The 15054-nt window shown below is 44.4% G+C and overlaps 1 protein-coding gene across 13 annotated transcripts in view; it reads right to left on the reverse strand.

Moving 5' to 3' along the window:
• Positions 1 to 15054, reverse strand: part of LOC106648599 (potassium channel subfamily T member 2) — a 115544-nt gene that overhangs the window by 14764 nt on the left and 85726 nt on the right. For 8 of the 13 annotated variants that reach the window (XM_023459542.1, XM_023459546.1, XM_023459541.1 and 5 more), the window contains 9 exons: positions 9165 to 9348; positions 7648 to 7812; positions 7316 to 7536; positions 7028 to 7225; positions 6708 to 6934; positions 6012 to 6647; positions 3431 to 3607; positions 2907 to 3090; positions 1255 to 1263 (listed from right to left, as the gene is read on the reverse strand). In XM_023459542.1, the coding sequence (XP_023315310.1) occupies positions 1255 to 1263; positions 2907 to 3090; positions 3431 to 3607; positions 6012 to 6647; positions 6708 to 6934; positions 7028 to 7225; positions 7316 to 7536; positions 7648 to 7812; positions 9165 to 9348 (2001 nt within the window). The remainder of the gene's footprint in view (positions 1 to 1254; positions 1264 to 2906; positions 3091 to 3430; positions 3608 to 6011; positions 6648 to 6707; positions 6935 to 7027; positions 7226 to 7315; positions 7537 to 7647; positions 7813 to 9164; positions 9349 to 15054) is intronic. The other 5 variants (XM_023459543.1, XM_023459540.1, XM_023459548.1 and 2 more) reach the window with 4 other exon arrangements.

A 15054-nucleotide genomic window follows, 5' to 3' on the forward strand; every position in this document is an offset into this window, starting at 1 on the left:
GCCTGCTTTGGGTCGCTAACTCATTTTTCATGTCGCTAGATACGTAAATGTCAAGTATTATAGCCCAGCTTTCGATTGGTGTAGGTTGCGGGTTCAAATTTTACATTTTATCGATGCTGCGATAATTATTCTATTGAAAAATTCACGTGTATCAAAAAAACGGTCACCTCCGTATACATGAATATCTCGAGCTATGATCATTCTTTTTAACCGCTCGCCCCGTCAAAAGACTCGTTTTTCATGACCAAATTTCGGGTTGTGCGGAAAATTTTGTGCGTTTCTTATTTTTCTTACATAGTTGATCAAAGCAGCGATTTGTCACCTCCGTGTGTGTCACCTCCGTAACCCAAAATAGTCGATTTTAGGCATAAAATCGGACATAGTTTTCGTAAAACGAAATCTCAAAGCCCCAGATTCAATAATTATTCATATTTTATGGTTTAAAAAAGGGTAAACTAGTTCGCGCCGTTCAATATGACAAAAAAATTTTCCCCATTTTTTCGTTTTCCATACCCGAAAAAGCAGATTTCGGGAGAATCAACCATATACAATTTTATTTTTACTTTACCACTTGCAGATTTACAGATATTAAGGCTCTCGCCATCTAGTGGCGGATGTTGGCTTTAATTATGATCGAACTTTGATGATTTTTTCGAGCGTTTTCAATTAAAATGTTTAAATTTGAGTAAAGAATTAAATCTTTTTGATCATTTTTGCATGCAAAATAATGTACGTGACTGCATGTACTTTTTTGTGCGATTAATGTAAAAAAAATTAAAAAGAAAATTTTATGTGAAAATACCTTGAATATAATTTAGTATTGGTTACTTTAATCTAATGTCAAATTTTTTGAATAAAAAATTGCACGTGTCAATGCAAACACAAAGAAAAATTAGAAAATAGTTTTCCAATTTGTAACGGAGACGGAAATAAACAAGGAGGTCATCAAGTTGGGGGCCTGTTTTGAGTCGTAAAGATTAAATTTTTATACAGACCAAAAGGTGCAAGCTATTTAGCAAACTATAAAAGATTCACTGTAATAAACAATCGGATGCACGTTAAAATATCAATATTTCCAACGACGTGCTATGGTGTCGCACACACACACACGCGTATATAAAAGCAGTTTTAAAAAAGCGTATAACGCAAAATGTGTATGCAACGAATTTCTAATTCAGTTTTTGTACTTTTTTTCAAAGCCAAAACAAATAGAAAGAGAGAGATAGAAAAAAGTGAAAAATGCATGTGACTCACCCTTTGAAGCTGCAGAGGGGTGCGATTACAGTCGACAGGCGAGAGCGACGTGCGGCAAGAGGACGTAGGGGTGCACAAAGACGATGCAGATTTTAAGGAAGACATCAAAAAACATTCACGAATATATTTGGTTTTTTTTTAATGGACTCAAACGAGCAGGTAAAGTGTACAGGCATCAAAAGTGTTTTTTGATTGAAAAATTTTCATTTTCCATTAAAACGTTACGTAAGGTTTAAACCTTCTGAATAATCAATAGAATCATTTCGTTTTTTTATGATTTTGGTGTGTACAGCGACCGTGCGTTTAAGTCGACGAAAGTGACGCGTTTCAGCGCGTTCTCAAAGTTGTATAAAATTTCTCGTACAATAATTTCGAGAGAAAAAAATGTATAAAAAATTCATACTATTTATCGTGTAGTAAATAAAAATTTTTATGTACGCAAAAAAAGGGACAGAGAGAGAGAGAGAGAGAGAGAGAGAGAATGAAAAAAAAACAACCGCTACGACTATCGTATTGGCTGCTCTGTGTGGCTACTGCCGTGACACTATGACATCGCATAAATTCTGCGTAGCTCCGATGCGATGCTCATATTGATCACGTTACACAATTTATACTATAAACTACTGACAAAAAGGATGTACACAAAAGATTGTAAAAATCGTTGTATAATATCAATAAGAGAAGTAGTATACGAAAAAAAGCAGAGATCGTAATAAAAGTAATGACAAAAAGTATTTCTAGATAAGAGACCAAAAAAAGTCTAAATCTCTGCTACTCGGAGTGTATATTGGATTATAATATATTTATACGCAATCGACACAACAACAATAAATAGTGATGCAAATATTTATATACATTGATTCATATATGAAATGTATATAATAATACATAAAATAAGATATAATGATCAGTGGTGCGACGTAGGTATTATATAATAAATTTATAATAATATAATATATAGTGCTCGACATACTAATGAAATTTCGTTATTTATAAAAACGTCCGAGCGAGAGTCAATGAACAGCTCGACAGGAGTTTTCACTCAAGCTTCGTGGCACGGCACATACACATACACAACGCAGCAGCATGAGTACTACTACTACTACTGCTACTAGGTAGTGGCGCAGCATGGGAGCCACTCGGGCGTAAATACAAATCACAATTATTGAGGAGTAGTATTCGGTCATGCGGTTATGACCCTTTAGCGCGTATACAGCAGCAGCAGCACACGTGAAATTTGCGATCGGCGCGGCCGCGTATAGCAGCGTAACCCCCGGTTATTATCGCGCGTCGTGCAATTGAATAATAATGCGCGCAATACGCGATGATGATGATGATGCTTCGAGTAGTGCGCGTAAATCCTTCCATCCTCTGATCTCTAGTTGCATGGCTATAATATGCAAATGCTGCTCGATAATATGCACGCGCGAGAGAGAGTGCGTACTCGAATAACTCCTGCCGTATTACAATTTTTTGGATCGGTATATATGTACAGCGAAATAGGATTTATATATCCAAGCAACAGTTGTTACGTGTATGTGCACACGGCTCGTGACGCAAAGACTTCCGAATCGGGCCGATATCGCCTCGCTCGAGAGCAAAAAAAAAAGAAGAAGTGAGAAAAGGTAAGAAAAAGAGAAAGGAAGACTCACGCTATTTTTTCGCTGGGCGATCGCCAAGGCACATCGTCGTCCATCTCGTCCTCGGACTCGTTGCCCTCGTGATCCTCGAGCGACTCTTGGCCGGGCAGGTGCAAAGTCGAGCTCGTTAGCATGTCTGGCACCGGCAGTATGCTCGGTCTTCGGCTCCCTGAGGGCAAATTCAATTCGAAGGATCCTATTCAGGATTTGTCGTATCGGTCGTGGAGCTTTCTGCGATTGAGCCAAGAGAAGGAGCAGGCCTCCCCCCTGTACACGATGCACTCGAACGCCTCGCGAAACACACCGTTTCAGCTAATAAGTATTTATAGAGGATATAACTAGATCGATCGAGGGAGCTGGAGAAGGCCATTCGAGTGCACCGAGAGAGCGACTTCCTCCTTTCTCTCGTCTTTTTTATTTCACTGTGTGTTCGTCGTGTTGCTCCTTAAAAGCCTACTCTAAAAGTCCGCCCTTCCTTTCCTCCTACTGTGTTTCAAATATTCACTGGCGTACAATTATGAGATAAAGTGGATTACCTCTTCTTTGAGTGAGAATTTCAGGACTAAGCAGATTAGGATTTGGCTCGAGCGAGCGTGGCACGTCGAGGTGATTTCCGGTCATTGACGTTTGCGGTGACAAACTTCCGTCTTTCAAGCCCTGCTGCCGACTCGAGTCGCCGCCGCCTCCTAATCCCCCGGGATCGAGATAAGTTGCTAAAGTGTAAACATCAATGATATTGTATATAAGTATTTATGCGACGGATATAATACGTATATCTATTTAGATTTTAAACTCTACTTTGAAAAGTGATACTCTGCTATCGTAGATATATATAATATAAATAAATATCTCGAGTCGAGTTTAAATAGAGAGATTTTTTTCTAATATAAAAATGCGTAAACGCTCTACGCTAAGCGTAAAATCTTTGAAGAAAAATATTAACTCTTTGCTATGGAGAAATTATTTACAAAAAATGCGCTACAACATTCTTAAAGGCAACAATAAATTCAAGTATATATATATAGAAAAAGTTCAATGAGCAATAAATATATCATAATATACGAATGAGGCTAGGTCGAATTGTAATAGAAAATTGTATATAGAAAAAGTATAGTTAAGTACAGGTCTGACGGATGATTGGTCAACTCATTACTTTAATGCGCTAATTAATAATTATTATCATCGTAATCACCTAGAATTTCTAAATACTGCTAACGGAATTGAATTATTATAATATATAAATAAAAAAATAATCTAAATCGCATAATGGAATAATTGAATTCAGGAGAGCTTATTGCCGGGCGCACTCGTGAGTCGCGCATCATCATCGGCGTCATCGCACCGCGTATTACACGGCGCAAATGCGAATAAAAGCAGCAGCAATGTACACACACACACACACACACACACACACACACACAGACACGTAGCAAGGCAAGAGACTACTTCAATCAACTAATTATATTCGACCCGCGGTCGCGCGCGCGTGTATAATATCCATCTACGTTAATCATATGATCTGAAGTCTCTGGAATAAAAAAAGAAAAAAAAGTAGTATGTGTAGACGATGCACGTATTACACACATACTGGAACATCGATTTTTCGTATATTCGCGCGCTCGCGGTTTAACGACCATCTCGGCCCGACCAAGCAACCTGAAACACCACGACGACGATGGCGATGATGCGCCTTGTACCAAATGAATACCTTCTGTTGCATATATTATCTAACAATAATATCCAAGCGAACGTATGCGTTAGCGAGTACAAAGTAGCAATGAGAGAGCGAGAGTGGTAGTGGTATACAGGTGCTACTCTCTACTATGTGCCGCGCGAGCTATCGTGCGACAAATGGGCTTACGTGCTTAGTGCGTAACGAATGGCGCGCGCCGCACTACACAGGCGCGACTTCATCAAAGCGAGTGCATCGCCAACGTTTATATTATGCAGCGTCGCGCGCGTGTGTAGGTATATACGCTGACGCAAATTCACACTAAAATCTGCTGTCGTCGTCGAAGCACTTTCTCCGAGCAGCGGATAGATTTTCGACGTCCGGAGTCTCGAGGGAGCTGCTACTGTATGTAGGCGAGCGTCGATTTTGGGCGAAGGCATGAGTGTATTGGCAACGCGATGATCGTGTGTACGTAAAGCGCGAAACCCACGAAAGCGTGAAACTCGCGAGCGAGATCACACGGGTGGAGGAACGCAATCCGATGGATATATATATAGCAGGAGGACCAGAAATGGATTTGCTATGTTTCGTCCAAGCAAATTGGGCGCGCTCGTATACCGCTGCGATGTCTCTGTTGTAAAGGCATTATACCGAATGCTGCTACTGCTTGACGGATGATTTATTGATTTCGGCAAGGAATATATGCGGTATTATACATTAGGTATGGACATGCACTGGTACTATATACATGTGTGTGTATACGTGGAATTGACACATGCCCATCGCTTGGACGGAAGAGGGGAGGGGGGTATTATTGTCAAGGACGTGTAGCCGTGGGTATTATGTGTATACACGATGCATCAAAGTTATCACGTTGATTGATATAGCACTCGAGAGAGAGAGAGAGAGAGAGAGAGAGAGAGAGAAGCAGGAGGAGGATATTCCGTGTTCCACGTACGACTGATCGTTTACCGTGTAACGGTATATATTACACACAAGAGAGAGAGAGAGAGAGAGAGAGAGAGAGAGAGAGGAAATTCAAAGTTTCAAAAAAGAAAGAACAGGAAATAAGCTGCGTGTGTGTGTAAGGGTGAGTGAAGGGAGAGTTTCAAAAATGAGAGATCGATGACTACGAATATAATAATAAGCTACGAACGTCATGTTTGTTCCGCTCCAACGGAGAAATCATGAGAGTGCAAAAAATAAAGTAAATATCGCGTGGAGCGAAACATTTATTATCGTGAACGTAGGGGAGATTGAGAGGCATTTAAAAGGTGATATTGCATAATTACCAAAATTAATTAGTCTATAAGAACTATGTTTGCATAAAAACTAATTGAGCAATAAAAAAGGAGAAAGATAAAATGTGGTCATGCGTCTCAAGAAGGGGATAAGTAAAGGTAGATTATAGACAAGACACAATTTTCGGGCAGAACAACACTCACGGTGTACATCGTTAGCGAGCAGTAGGTTGTGTCGTTGGAGTGGTGTGGGCGCGGTGGTGGTGGTGGTGGTGGCTGTGCTAGGGGGGACCTGCAGTATAACCTGAGGTAGGGGTAGCGAGCCGTCCGTGGCCGCCTGCCGCAAATCGCTATTATACAGGCAGTAATACGACGAATCCTGCCGGCAGGACTCGCTCGTCGTCCGAGGCTCGACGACCAACTGCCGATCGTGATCGTGATCGTCGTCGGTCACGGTACAATACAACATGTCGTCGGGGCTCGTGATCACGCTCAGCATTTCATCGACCCCGCGGGGACCCCGAGCCGTTAAGCAGCTATAACTCGTTGCGGTTGTTGTTGTACCGTTGGCGGGCTGCTGCAGACCCACGCAGGAGGTGGTCGTGGTCACCGTGGTCGTCGTGCCCGGCGTCGTGCAGCTGCTCATCCCCGCCGTCTGTCCACCGCCGCCGGCAGCTTGTCCGGGCGTCGTCGTCGAGGAGGCGTCGAGTTTGGTCTCGACGACGACCTGCTGGGGATCGCCGGTGCCGCCGATGTTGGCCACCACGAAGGCCGAGTTCTCCTCCTTGGTTATGCTCATGTAGTAGCACGTGTCCGTCTTCTTCATGATGTGTCTGGGACCTTTTTTGCACGAGTCAGTATAGGGATTCCATGCGACGGCGATTATTATTATTATTATACCTGGATTGAGTAAAATCGTGTCCTCGTAGAATTCCGGGAGCTCGGCGGGCCTGACGGCGACCAGGGCCACGCCGTACTTCCTGTGGCTGTGAAACGACGCGTAGGTGAAGGACTTGCCCTCGTACTCGCCGAAGAAGCGCGAGTCCCCGAGAATGATGTGGTAGATCTCGTTGCCCGAGCACTTGCCGTACAGCCTGTGCCACTCCTCCTGCGACTGTTGGCCTTCCCTGCGTCAATAATAAAAGGGGGTGTTTGCAGCAGCGGCGAAAGAAAGAAAGAGCAAATTGATGTATAATTTTTCTCTTTTTTGCTGCTCTTACTGTCCTCTCGACGTGTGCAGCAGTAGCGTGACGAGGGTCGAGGCGCCCGGGCACGTGCAGTTGTTGGCCAGCAGGGCGTATTTGAACTCGTCCTCGCACACGACGTGCTCGGCGAACTTCACGTGCAGCTTGTTCTCCGGCCGGAATATTTGCACGTACTGCGGCACGTTCGGCGCGAAATCTTTCACCGCCCAGGATCTGCATTTTATCGCACACGCGTGTGTGTATTTTAATAATTACGACGAAGAGCTCCTGCAGCTGTGTAGATTTTTTCAATTACTACTGTACCTGAGTATGGTGTGCTCGTCCGCGGCAGTCTTGTCGGCGTAGTTGCGGGCCGCCAGGACGAAGCAGGCCTCGGCCTCGTTCATGCGCGCCCGGGCCAGGTCGCCGTCCTTCAGACACGAGCCCTGGATGTAGATGACGCGCTGCGCCCAGATCGGCACCTGCAGTATCATGCGCATCGTCGTGTCCAGCTCCATGGGCGAGAGCAGCACCACGTAGTAATCCTGTGTGTCAAAAGTCGCACGGAATTATATTTATTTTTTTTTATATTCGCGAGTCTGGAGATAGAAATCTCTCTTACTTGTACATTTTATGTCACGATCGCGACGTCTTACCTGAAGCAGCGGATGCGCGTAGAATTCGTTAAGGAAATCCATAATGGTGTCGGCCTGGAGGGTCGTGCTACAGACCACGACGTGCTTCTCGCTCTGCGCCCGATGCGACGAGTACGAGCCGCCGAGCTTCTGCCTCTCCATCCACGTGAACGCCAGTTGCTCGAACTGTATGGCAGCAGACGCGAATGCATATCATTTGAATAATATTATGTGCACGTGTATATATTTCACCCATCCCCCGCACCAGTCTGCCATATGCTAGTTCATTCGAGATTATTAGACGGCGAAATACGCGCGCGATATCGATGCGGGGTGAGAATGAATAATAAAAAAAAAATCACCGTTGCGCGCGAGTCATTAAAAAAAAGGGGATGATTTAAATCGACGTTGCGAAATCAAAAAAGAGGAGGGACGTGTGGAATTCACGACTCGGCGTATGTTGACAGCTGGAAGATCGGTTCGAAACGCAGCCTGTACGTACAAGAGCCCTGACAGACTGTCCGTTCGCCTCGCATTATACATCCGTATATACGCTGCTGCTGCCTGCAACAAGTGTGCTCGTCCCCCGCACATACAACAGCAGCAACAGCAGCAGCAGCATCAGCTTATGCCAGTCCAAAGCGAAATCCGCTTAATTATATCGAGAGAGAGAGGAATTGAATTTATACTCGTGAGCATGTGCTCTGTGCCTATATACTTTGACTCTATAATATGCGTTGCTACTCTGACTATATGTAGCTTTTTTTTCGTTTATTGGATTTTTCGCTCCCTCGCCCGATCGAGCACGGGCGGGATAAGTAATAAATATTAAATTCTAGAACTAATTTAAGTGTCACGTGCTGAAACGAACGCGTATATAATAATAATAATAATAATAATAATAATATATAAAAGGATCCTCTCGCGCGGACTGGCGCGGGCGGCTATTAGCGATAACGCGGCGCGCGGCGTACAAGAAGTTGATAATTGAAATTGACACGAGGCTTTCACGTATTATATACGTTCTATGCTATATACGTAGTAGTAGTGGCTGCTCTCAAGTAGTATAACTCGCTTCTCCAACCACCCACACACACACACACTCACACACACATATGCTTATATACGTTTGTGTATGTGTGTGCTGCAGAGAAGGATCGAGTTATATACGCGCCTTCGATTTTTATGAGCTCGAGAGAGAGAGAGAGAGTCTACTATAGTAAAATAGAGGAGAATGATGAGCAGTAAAGTTCCCTACACGTCTTTCTCTTTTCTATCTGCCCCGAGTCACGCTGCGTTAGTATATGGGGGGTGGGAGGCGAATAAAAGGCCCGTCATTTGGCTTACATCCAGGGGATATTTTATACGCGCGTCGCGAAAGGTTGAAAGTTTACTTCGTATATAAGATGTCTATTTAATGGAGGAGGACATTATAAATATTTAGCGGCGCGAGAAGAAGAAGAAGAAGAAGCGTCGGGTTGCAGTCTATAATATAGGCTATATACATAGCAGCAACTTGGATGTGTGTGTGTACTCACCTGCGTGGGCAAAACTATAAGCGCGACGCATATCATTATGACCATGTAGAGCTGCGACGGCCAGATGTCCGGTACGAAGTCGCCGTAGCCCACCGTGGAGAAGGTCACCACCACGTAGTAGGTGCTCTGGAAGAGATTCAGGTGGCGATGGCCGGCCCGCTGAAAGTGCTGGATCCCGCAGACGCTGCGACAAAAATTCGTTCTCGTGTATATTTTTGTTTGTTGTTATAAAAATTCGAAATTCGCCCATCGCATCGAGTGCAAAGGTATGCAGCAGCCTAGCTTCCTGTAGTATTTATTACGACGCGAGCTGGAGCGAGGGAGAATGTTAGCAGTTGCGTGCCATTTACGTTACTATAACGCGGGTAAAAAATTTTTTAAATTTCTCGAGAACGTAAACGCGCGCGAGCGAGCGGGGTGGGGAGCTGTTACGCGAAAAAAATTACCCCGAGCGTACTCTTATAACGCGTAGCATAAGTAGCGAGTTTTATATAATGGGGCTCAAGCCTATATTCATTTGCTCTTTAATACGCGCGCGCCTACCTAACGCGCCGTTATCGTCTCGTTGTTCGCGACTATATTTTCCGCATGTTTTGCGCCTATTGTACGCTAAAACCAGGTGTATATTATTATAATAAGAATATTATTCCGTGTGTATAACGCGTAGCAGTGGCCCGCCCCGAAATTCCTCCCGGGCGTCGGTGCAGTATATAATATACGCGCGAAAACACAAGTACGTGACATTTTCCCCATTTCGGACCGGAGTCTGAAACTGTATAATACACCGCATCCCAGCTAGCTCTTTATATTCGTCGTGTTTTTTGTCGGTTTACTCCGTTTTATATACCATATACGTAACTACTGTAATATATACCGCGCTAGCACCGTAATGATCGCGAAGAAAGCCCTTTAGCGCAGAAAAGAGAGAGAGAGAGAGAGTATAAGTTGACAGTGCTTTGTGTCGTCTGTTTTTCAGTATATAGTGCAGCAGAGATCGCTTTGCTGCAGTGGACAAATACAGCCTTTGATTGTTTGACTTTTTTCAGGTGAATATATAGTATTTTTCGCTCCGTGGCCAGGCTGATGAACCGAACAAAAAATAATACGCGAACGAATGTATTGGCCGGTAAATGACCATCCCCCATACGAATGCGTGCTCAAACGTGTCGCGTTTGAAGTGAAAAAAAAATTATAAGAGGTCACCTATACGGAGAGCCCGTGGCGTACATGCACCGCGCGGCGCGATCGTTTCATAAATATTGATATAGATTATTTTAATGTATTCACTACGTCCCGTACAGCGAAAGCAGAAAAAAAATCCGCTGTCAACGCGCGTAAAAAGCGATCATAAATTATTTCTCGAAGGCTATTAATACGCGGGACTAAAATATATAGCCAGTGCGCGCGATCGCAGCGATTTATATACATATACACGTGTATGTATCTGCAGCAATTAATGCGATTTCGAAAGGCTGATAAAACAATTTTTTTTTCCTTCTTTTAAATCGATTCAGCATCGTTTCGCCCGCGCGACAAAGCGGAAAAATGCGCCGCGTGTACATGAATTTATATCCTAGCACCGATCAAACTTCCCGTCCGATCTCTCGTTTAATTAATTTGCCAAGTTTTCCTCGCACTTTTTGTACTTGTTATAATAATAACTCCTTAAATATCGCCTAGATAGTAATAAACCGCGAAACGCGCGGTGCGAGAGATGTTTTTCGATGATAATAGTTTTGAAAAGCCAACGCGTACTCTCTCTCTCTCTCTCTTTCTCTAACTAATTAACTTTACGAATCGCGCATGGTGAAGTTTCGCGCTCGAGCTTTTGTTCTTCGTCGCGTTCGTGCCTACACACGCATGTATACAATTTCTTCTTCACGCTTTTGACAATAATAAGCCAGAATGCTAGTCGTCGGGTGATATTTATAATTGTAAAAACGAGCGCACCGCGGCAGCAACTATTTCCGTTGATCGTAACAGTTTTCTTCCGTTTCGATGCCAAGGACAAATTAATTGGCTTAAAAATAGTACGGCATGCTGTATGTGTGTATGTGTGTGTATCGACTTCATCGTTAAATAATAAATCGGCCCCGCGGATCGATGCTTAGCTCGCGCTCGCAGTTGCGCTCGCTTATAAGCGCGCACATACGTGTATTCGCGGGAGGCGACGAATCACAACGTAAAACCGGGAGGCGGGTGGGGGAAAGAAAAAGTAGCTCACGACGTGTGTGTGTGCGATTAAAGCCTGACTCGTACTACTGAATCGAGAAATGCTACTATAATGTAAACGTACGTAGGCATATTAAGATCGCACTGTGCGCGCATTAGAAAGTCGGACGCGCGCGCCAACACGGCACACGGCGTATATATACGTATTTAGAAGGAAAAAAAAAACAAGAAATAAGTATTCAGGTTGCACATATATACGAGCGGAGTCAATGAGAGCTTTACACACTCGTGCAGCCCTGAAATCGTTTTGAACCCGATTTGTGTACATACACATACGCGAAAGTGCAGCACATACTACGCCGATTGCCTGTGTACCAGGCACGGCGCGTATAAATATAGCCCCATACACGTTTCGTAGTCGTTGTTGTTGTAATTTATTTACAGCCTCGCTCCAAGGCCAATTCGGGGAAAATTCGTAAACACACACACGTACACACATGGACATAACTTGGACCGCATATGCCGCGCGCGCAAACTATGCTACGAACTGACCCGAACTTGCCACTTAGTCAATCTTCGCAGTATATATAGAGTATATATACATAGCAAGGATTGGCGTCAAACTTGGCGATTAATAAATTGAAGCAATAACGCGGCAGCGGCCCCTGTAATTTATTTATCAACTTAAATACGAAGAAAGTTTGTACGCGCGTTGGGCTGCTGCTGCAGAGAAAGAGAGAGACAGAGAGACGGACATAGAGAGAGGAAAGGAGAGGAGGGTAAGTAAGTTGGCTGCAAAAGGGCATGCTTTATTTCGTATACGCGCGCGCGCGATCGGGTGTCCATTCGGTGGTAGTGGTAGTAGTGGTGGGCAACGCTATATATAATGTATATAAGCTCTTTGCGCCGAGGCAGGCCGACAAATCTAGTTAGAACCCCCCTCTTTACTACCTGTATATACACACGCGCCAGGGGGAGAGAGAGAGTAAGGCAACTTCGCTTGACTCGAGCGAGAGAGAATTTTCCTTTCTTAGAGTAACTAACTTCGACGTAGCAGAGCAGAGAAGCAGCGGCATCAGCAGCAACGGCAGATAGCTATACTCGTACAAACTCTTCTAACAATGTGCGGTATGACCATGTGAATATTTGACTTTGGATCTTCTTCCTTTTTTTTTCTTACTAAATCAGAGAGAAACGAGCATATCGACGAATGCGTTTGCCGCGGCGCTTATCCTTCGTTTTTTTAAACCGGAAGCTCTCTGGTAGTACCATATTAAGATGAAAATTTCTAATTACACTTGCTCTCGCGGACGCGGGGGTGGTAGATATAGTAATACGGTATACGCGGCGCGGCAAAGTCAAACGAGCTTTTCTCAGCGAGCGAGCGAGCGAGTTTGGCAGCTTGCCAACCCAGCGGCAATCGGGATGATGAATCCGTTTTGCAGCTCCGAGATGACGCACATACGCGGCCCAAATGGACTTTTGAGCGTGACGATCGGTGATAACATCTCTTTTATATAAACAAGCGACGCACACTCGGAGACTAATAAATATTTGACGAATGTAAAATTGATCGATCAATATTGACTGCTTCGGCTGAAATCTCTCTCTCTCTCACTTCCTCTCTTCTCGCTGCGCGAACAATTGTTTGAATTTCACACCCCAGATCTGCATATTAAACGCACGCGTATACAACAACAACAACGACGACGGCTACGACGACGAGCGGTGCAAGTAAACTTATCGCGCGCGAAACGCCTGGCATTTACATTGGCATGTAGATGCAGCGCGCAATATAGCCGCTTCGAGAGTGCTGAAATATGCGAGTAGTGAGAGAGAGAAAGCAGAGCTTGCACAGTACCCGCCCGTCTGCAAGCTCTAGCTAGGTGTATACACATCGAAAGATGCCTTTGAGCTTGTCGGGAGCGGAAGCATAGAGGCAGTGCGCGCTGCTTCCTCCCATCATTCAGCAGAGCAGTGAGCCGCGGCGCGCACACAGCTATATAGGGTAAGCGCCAGGCAACTCGCTCAATCGAGTGAGAAGCGCGGAGAAATTTTAGGCTTCCTGTTTTTGCTGCAGAGAGAGTAAGAGAGAGTAGTGGTAGTGGAGTAGTATCTTGCATATGATTTGTTATATTAAGTAAGGATGAGTAGGAAAGGGAGGTAAAAGAGAAAGGAAAAAAAAAGGAAAAATCCGGGGGAAAAGTCAAGTTGGATAAGAGAGAGAGAGAGAGTCTTTGCTTCTCTCTCGTCGCTGATTCGACTCTTTTAAAAGGTAAATTCTCTCTTCTCCCAACCCCGAAGTTTTCTTTTACCGTATAACAACTCTCGGCAGGCAGCAACGTCGACTTTTATTTTAACAAAAATATTTGACTTCATAAGAGGCAGGTAGGTAGGTAGGTAGGTATATGCTAATGAAACGAACTCTTCCAGTTTTGGCTGACTCGCTGGCTGGCTGGCGCGATGATGAATCGACTATTTTTATACGCGATGCGCGCAACGTGGATAACAAAAAAGGAACTGGAAAATTCGATCCTCGCTGTTGGCCGCCGCTGCTGCTCGTCGAGAAGAAAAAATATCGATAACGACTCGCATGGCGCGCGCGCGAGTACTTATAATAAACCCCCGGTGAAATTCACTCGCAGAGCAGCGTGGAGTGCTGCACGACAGGGCCGATCGCCGACGTTCGCGCGGGCACATACACAAAAGGCCAGTAAAGACGACGTCATTCGTCAATATCGTCGGATCATATTATATATATAGATATATAGAGATAGGCTATGGGTATGACGTTCCATTGAGTATTGATGGGCTATAGGGTTCATCGTCGGCTATATAGCTAGAGCAGCTCGCATGGCTACATTCGATTTATTACGATCTATATATAAAGAGAGAAAAACAGTAGCAGACACTGCCCTACTACCACTACCGCTCTGAGTGATGTCTCTCTTTGTACGAAAAATAATAGCGCGGCTGATTTTTTTTCCTCCTCCTCTTCCTGCTCCCTCGAGTACACGTGTACGTAGGTACACGTAGGTACTATTGCAGGAGAAAAAAAAAGATAGCGCGCACTTTTCTTCGGAGAGTGGCTCTTATCTGTGCGTGCGTGTATTTTTCTTTTTACTTTCGTTTTACTTATTTCCCGTGTATAAACACACGTGCAAATACTTCCACGTTTCTCCCGCTGCATTTGCCTAAATTATTTTTTAGCTATACGTAAAAACGCATGTAGAGTAAGAGACGAGCTTTCACGTGCCGCCTCGCGCTTTACATCGTCATCTTTTCGATAAATTTCCTCGTCAATTTCCTGCAATTCCGACGCAATTGTAGAAACCGCACGATAATGCACGCACGGTGGGTAAGTCGAAAGCTGCCGAAATACGATTATAATGTATTCCATCTTTCGCGTCGCGGCGCGCGAAGCGGCTTTTAACGAGCTAAATTCGAACAATGCGGCGACGACATGACTATCGGTTACAATCGCCTATATATACATACGCAGCACAGAACGGAACTACATGTAAATAGCATTTACAATCCAGGAAGTCCCGCCGCGTTACAAACTTATCGCTCGCTCGCAAACTCGTCGTCGCTCAGTCACGTGCATGCACGAGCGATAATTCGTAATATTACGTTATATTATAGACTGGACCGAAAACATAGCTCCGTGTATATATACGCTTGCGTATTAACCCGCGCAGAGAGTTGCTGCGAGCGC

The sequence above is a fragment of the Trichogramma pretiosum genome, unplaced genomic scaffold, assembly GCF_000599845.2.
Source record: "Trichogramma pretiosum strain Unisexual culture from Peru unplaced genomic scaffold, Tpre_2.0 scaffold7, whole genome shotgun sequence".
Taxonomy (NCBI): Eukaryota; Metazoa; Arthropoda; class Insecta; order Hymenoptera; family Trichogrammatidae; genus Trichogramma; species Trichogramma pretiosum.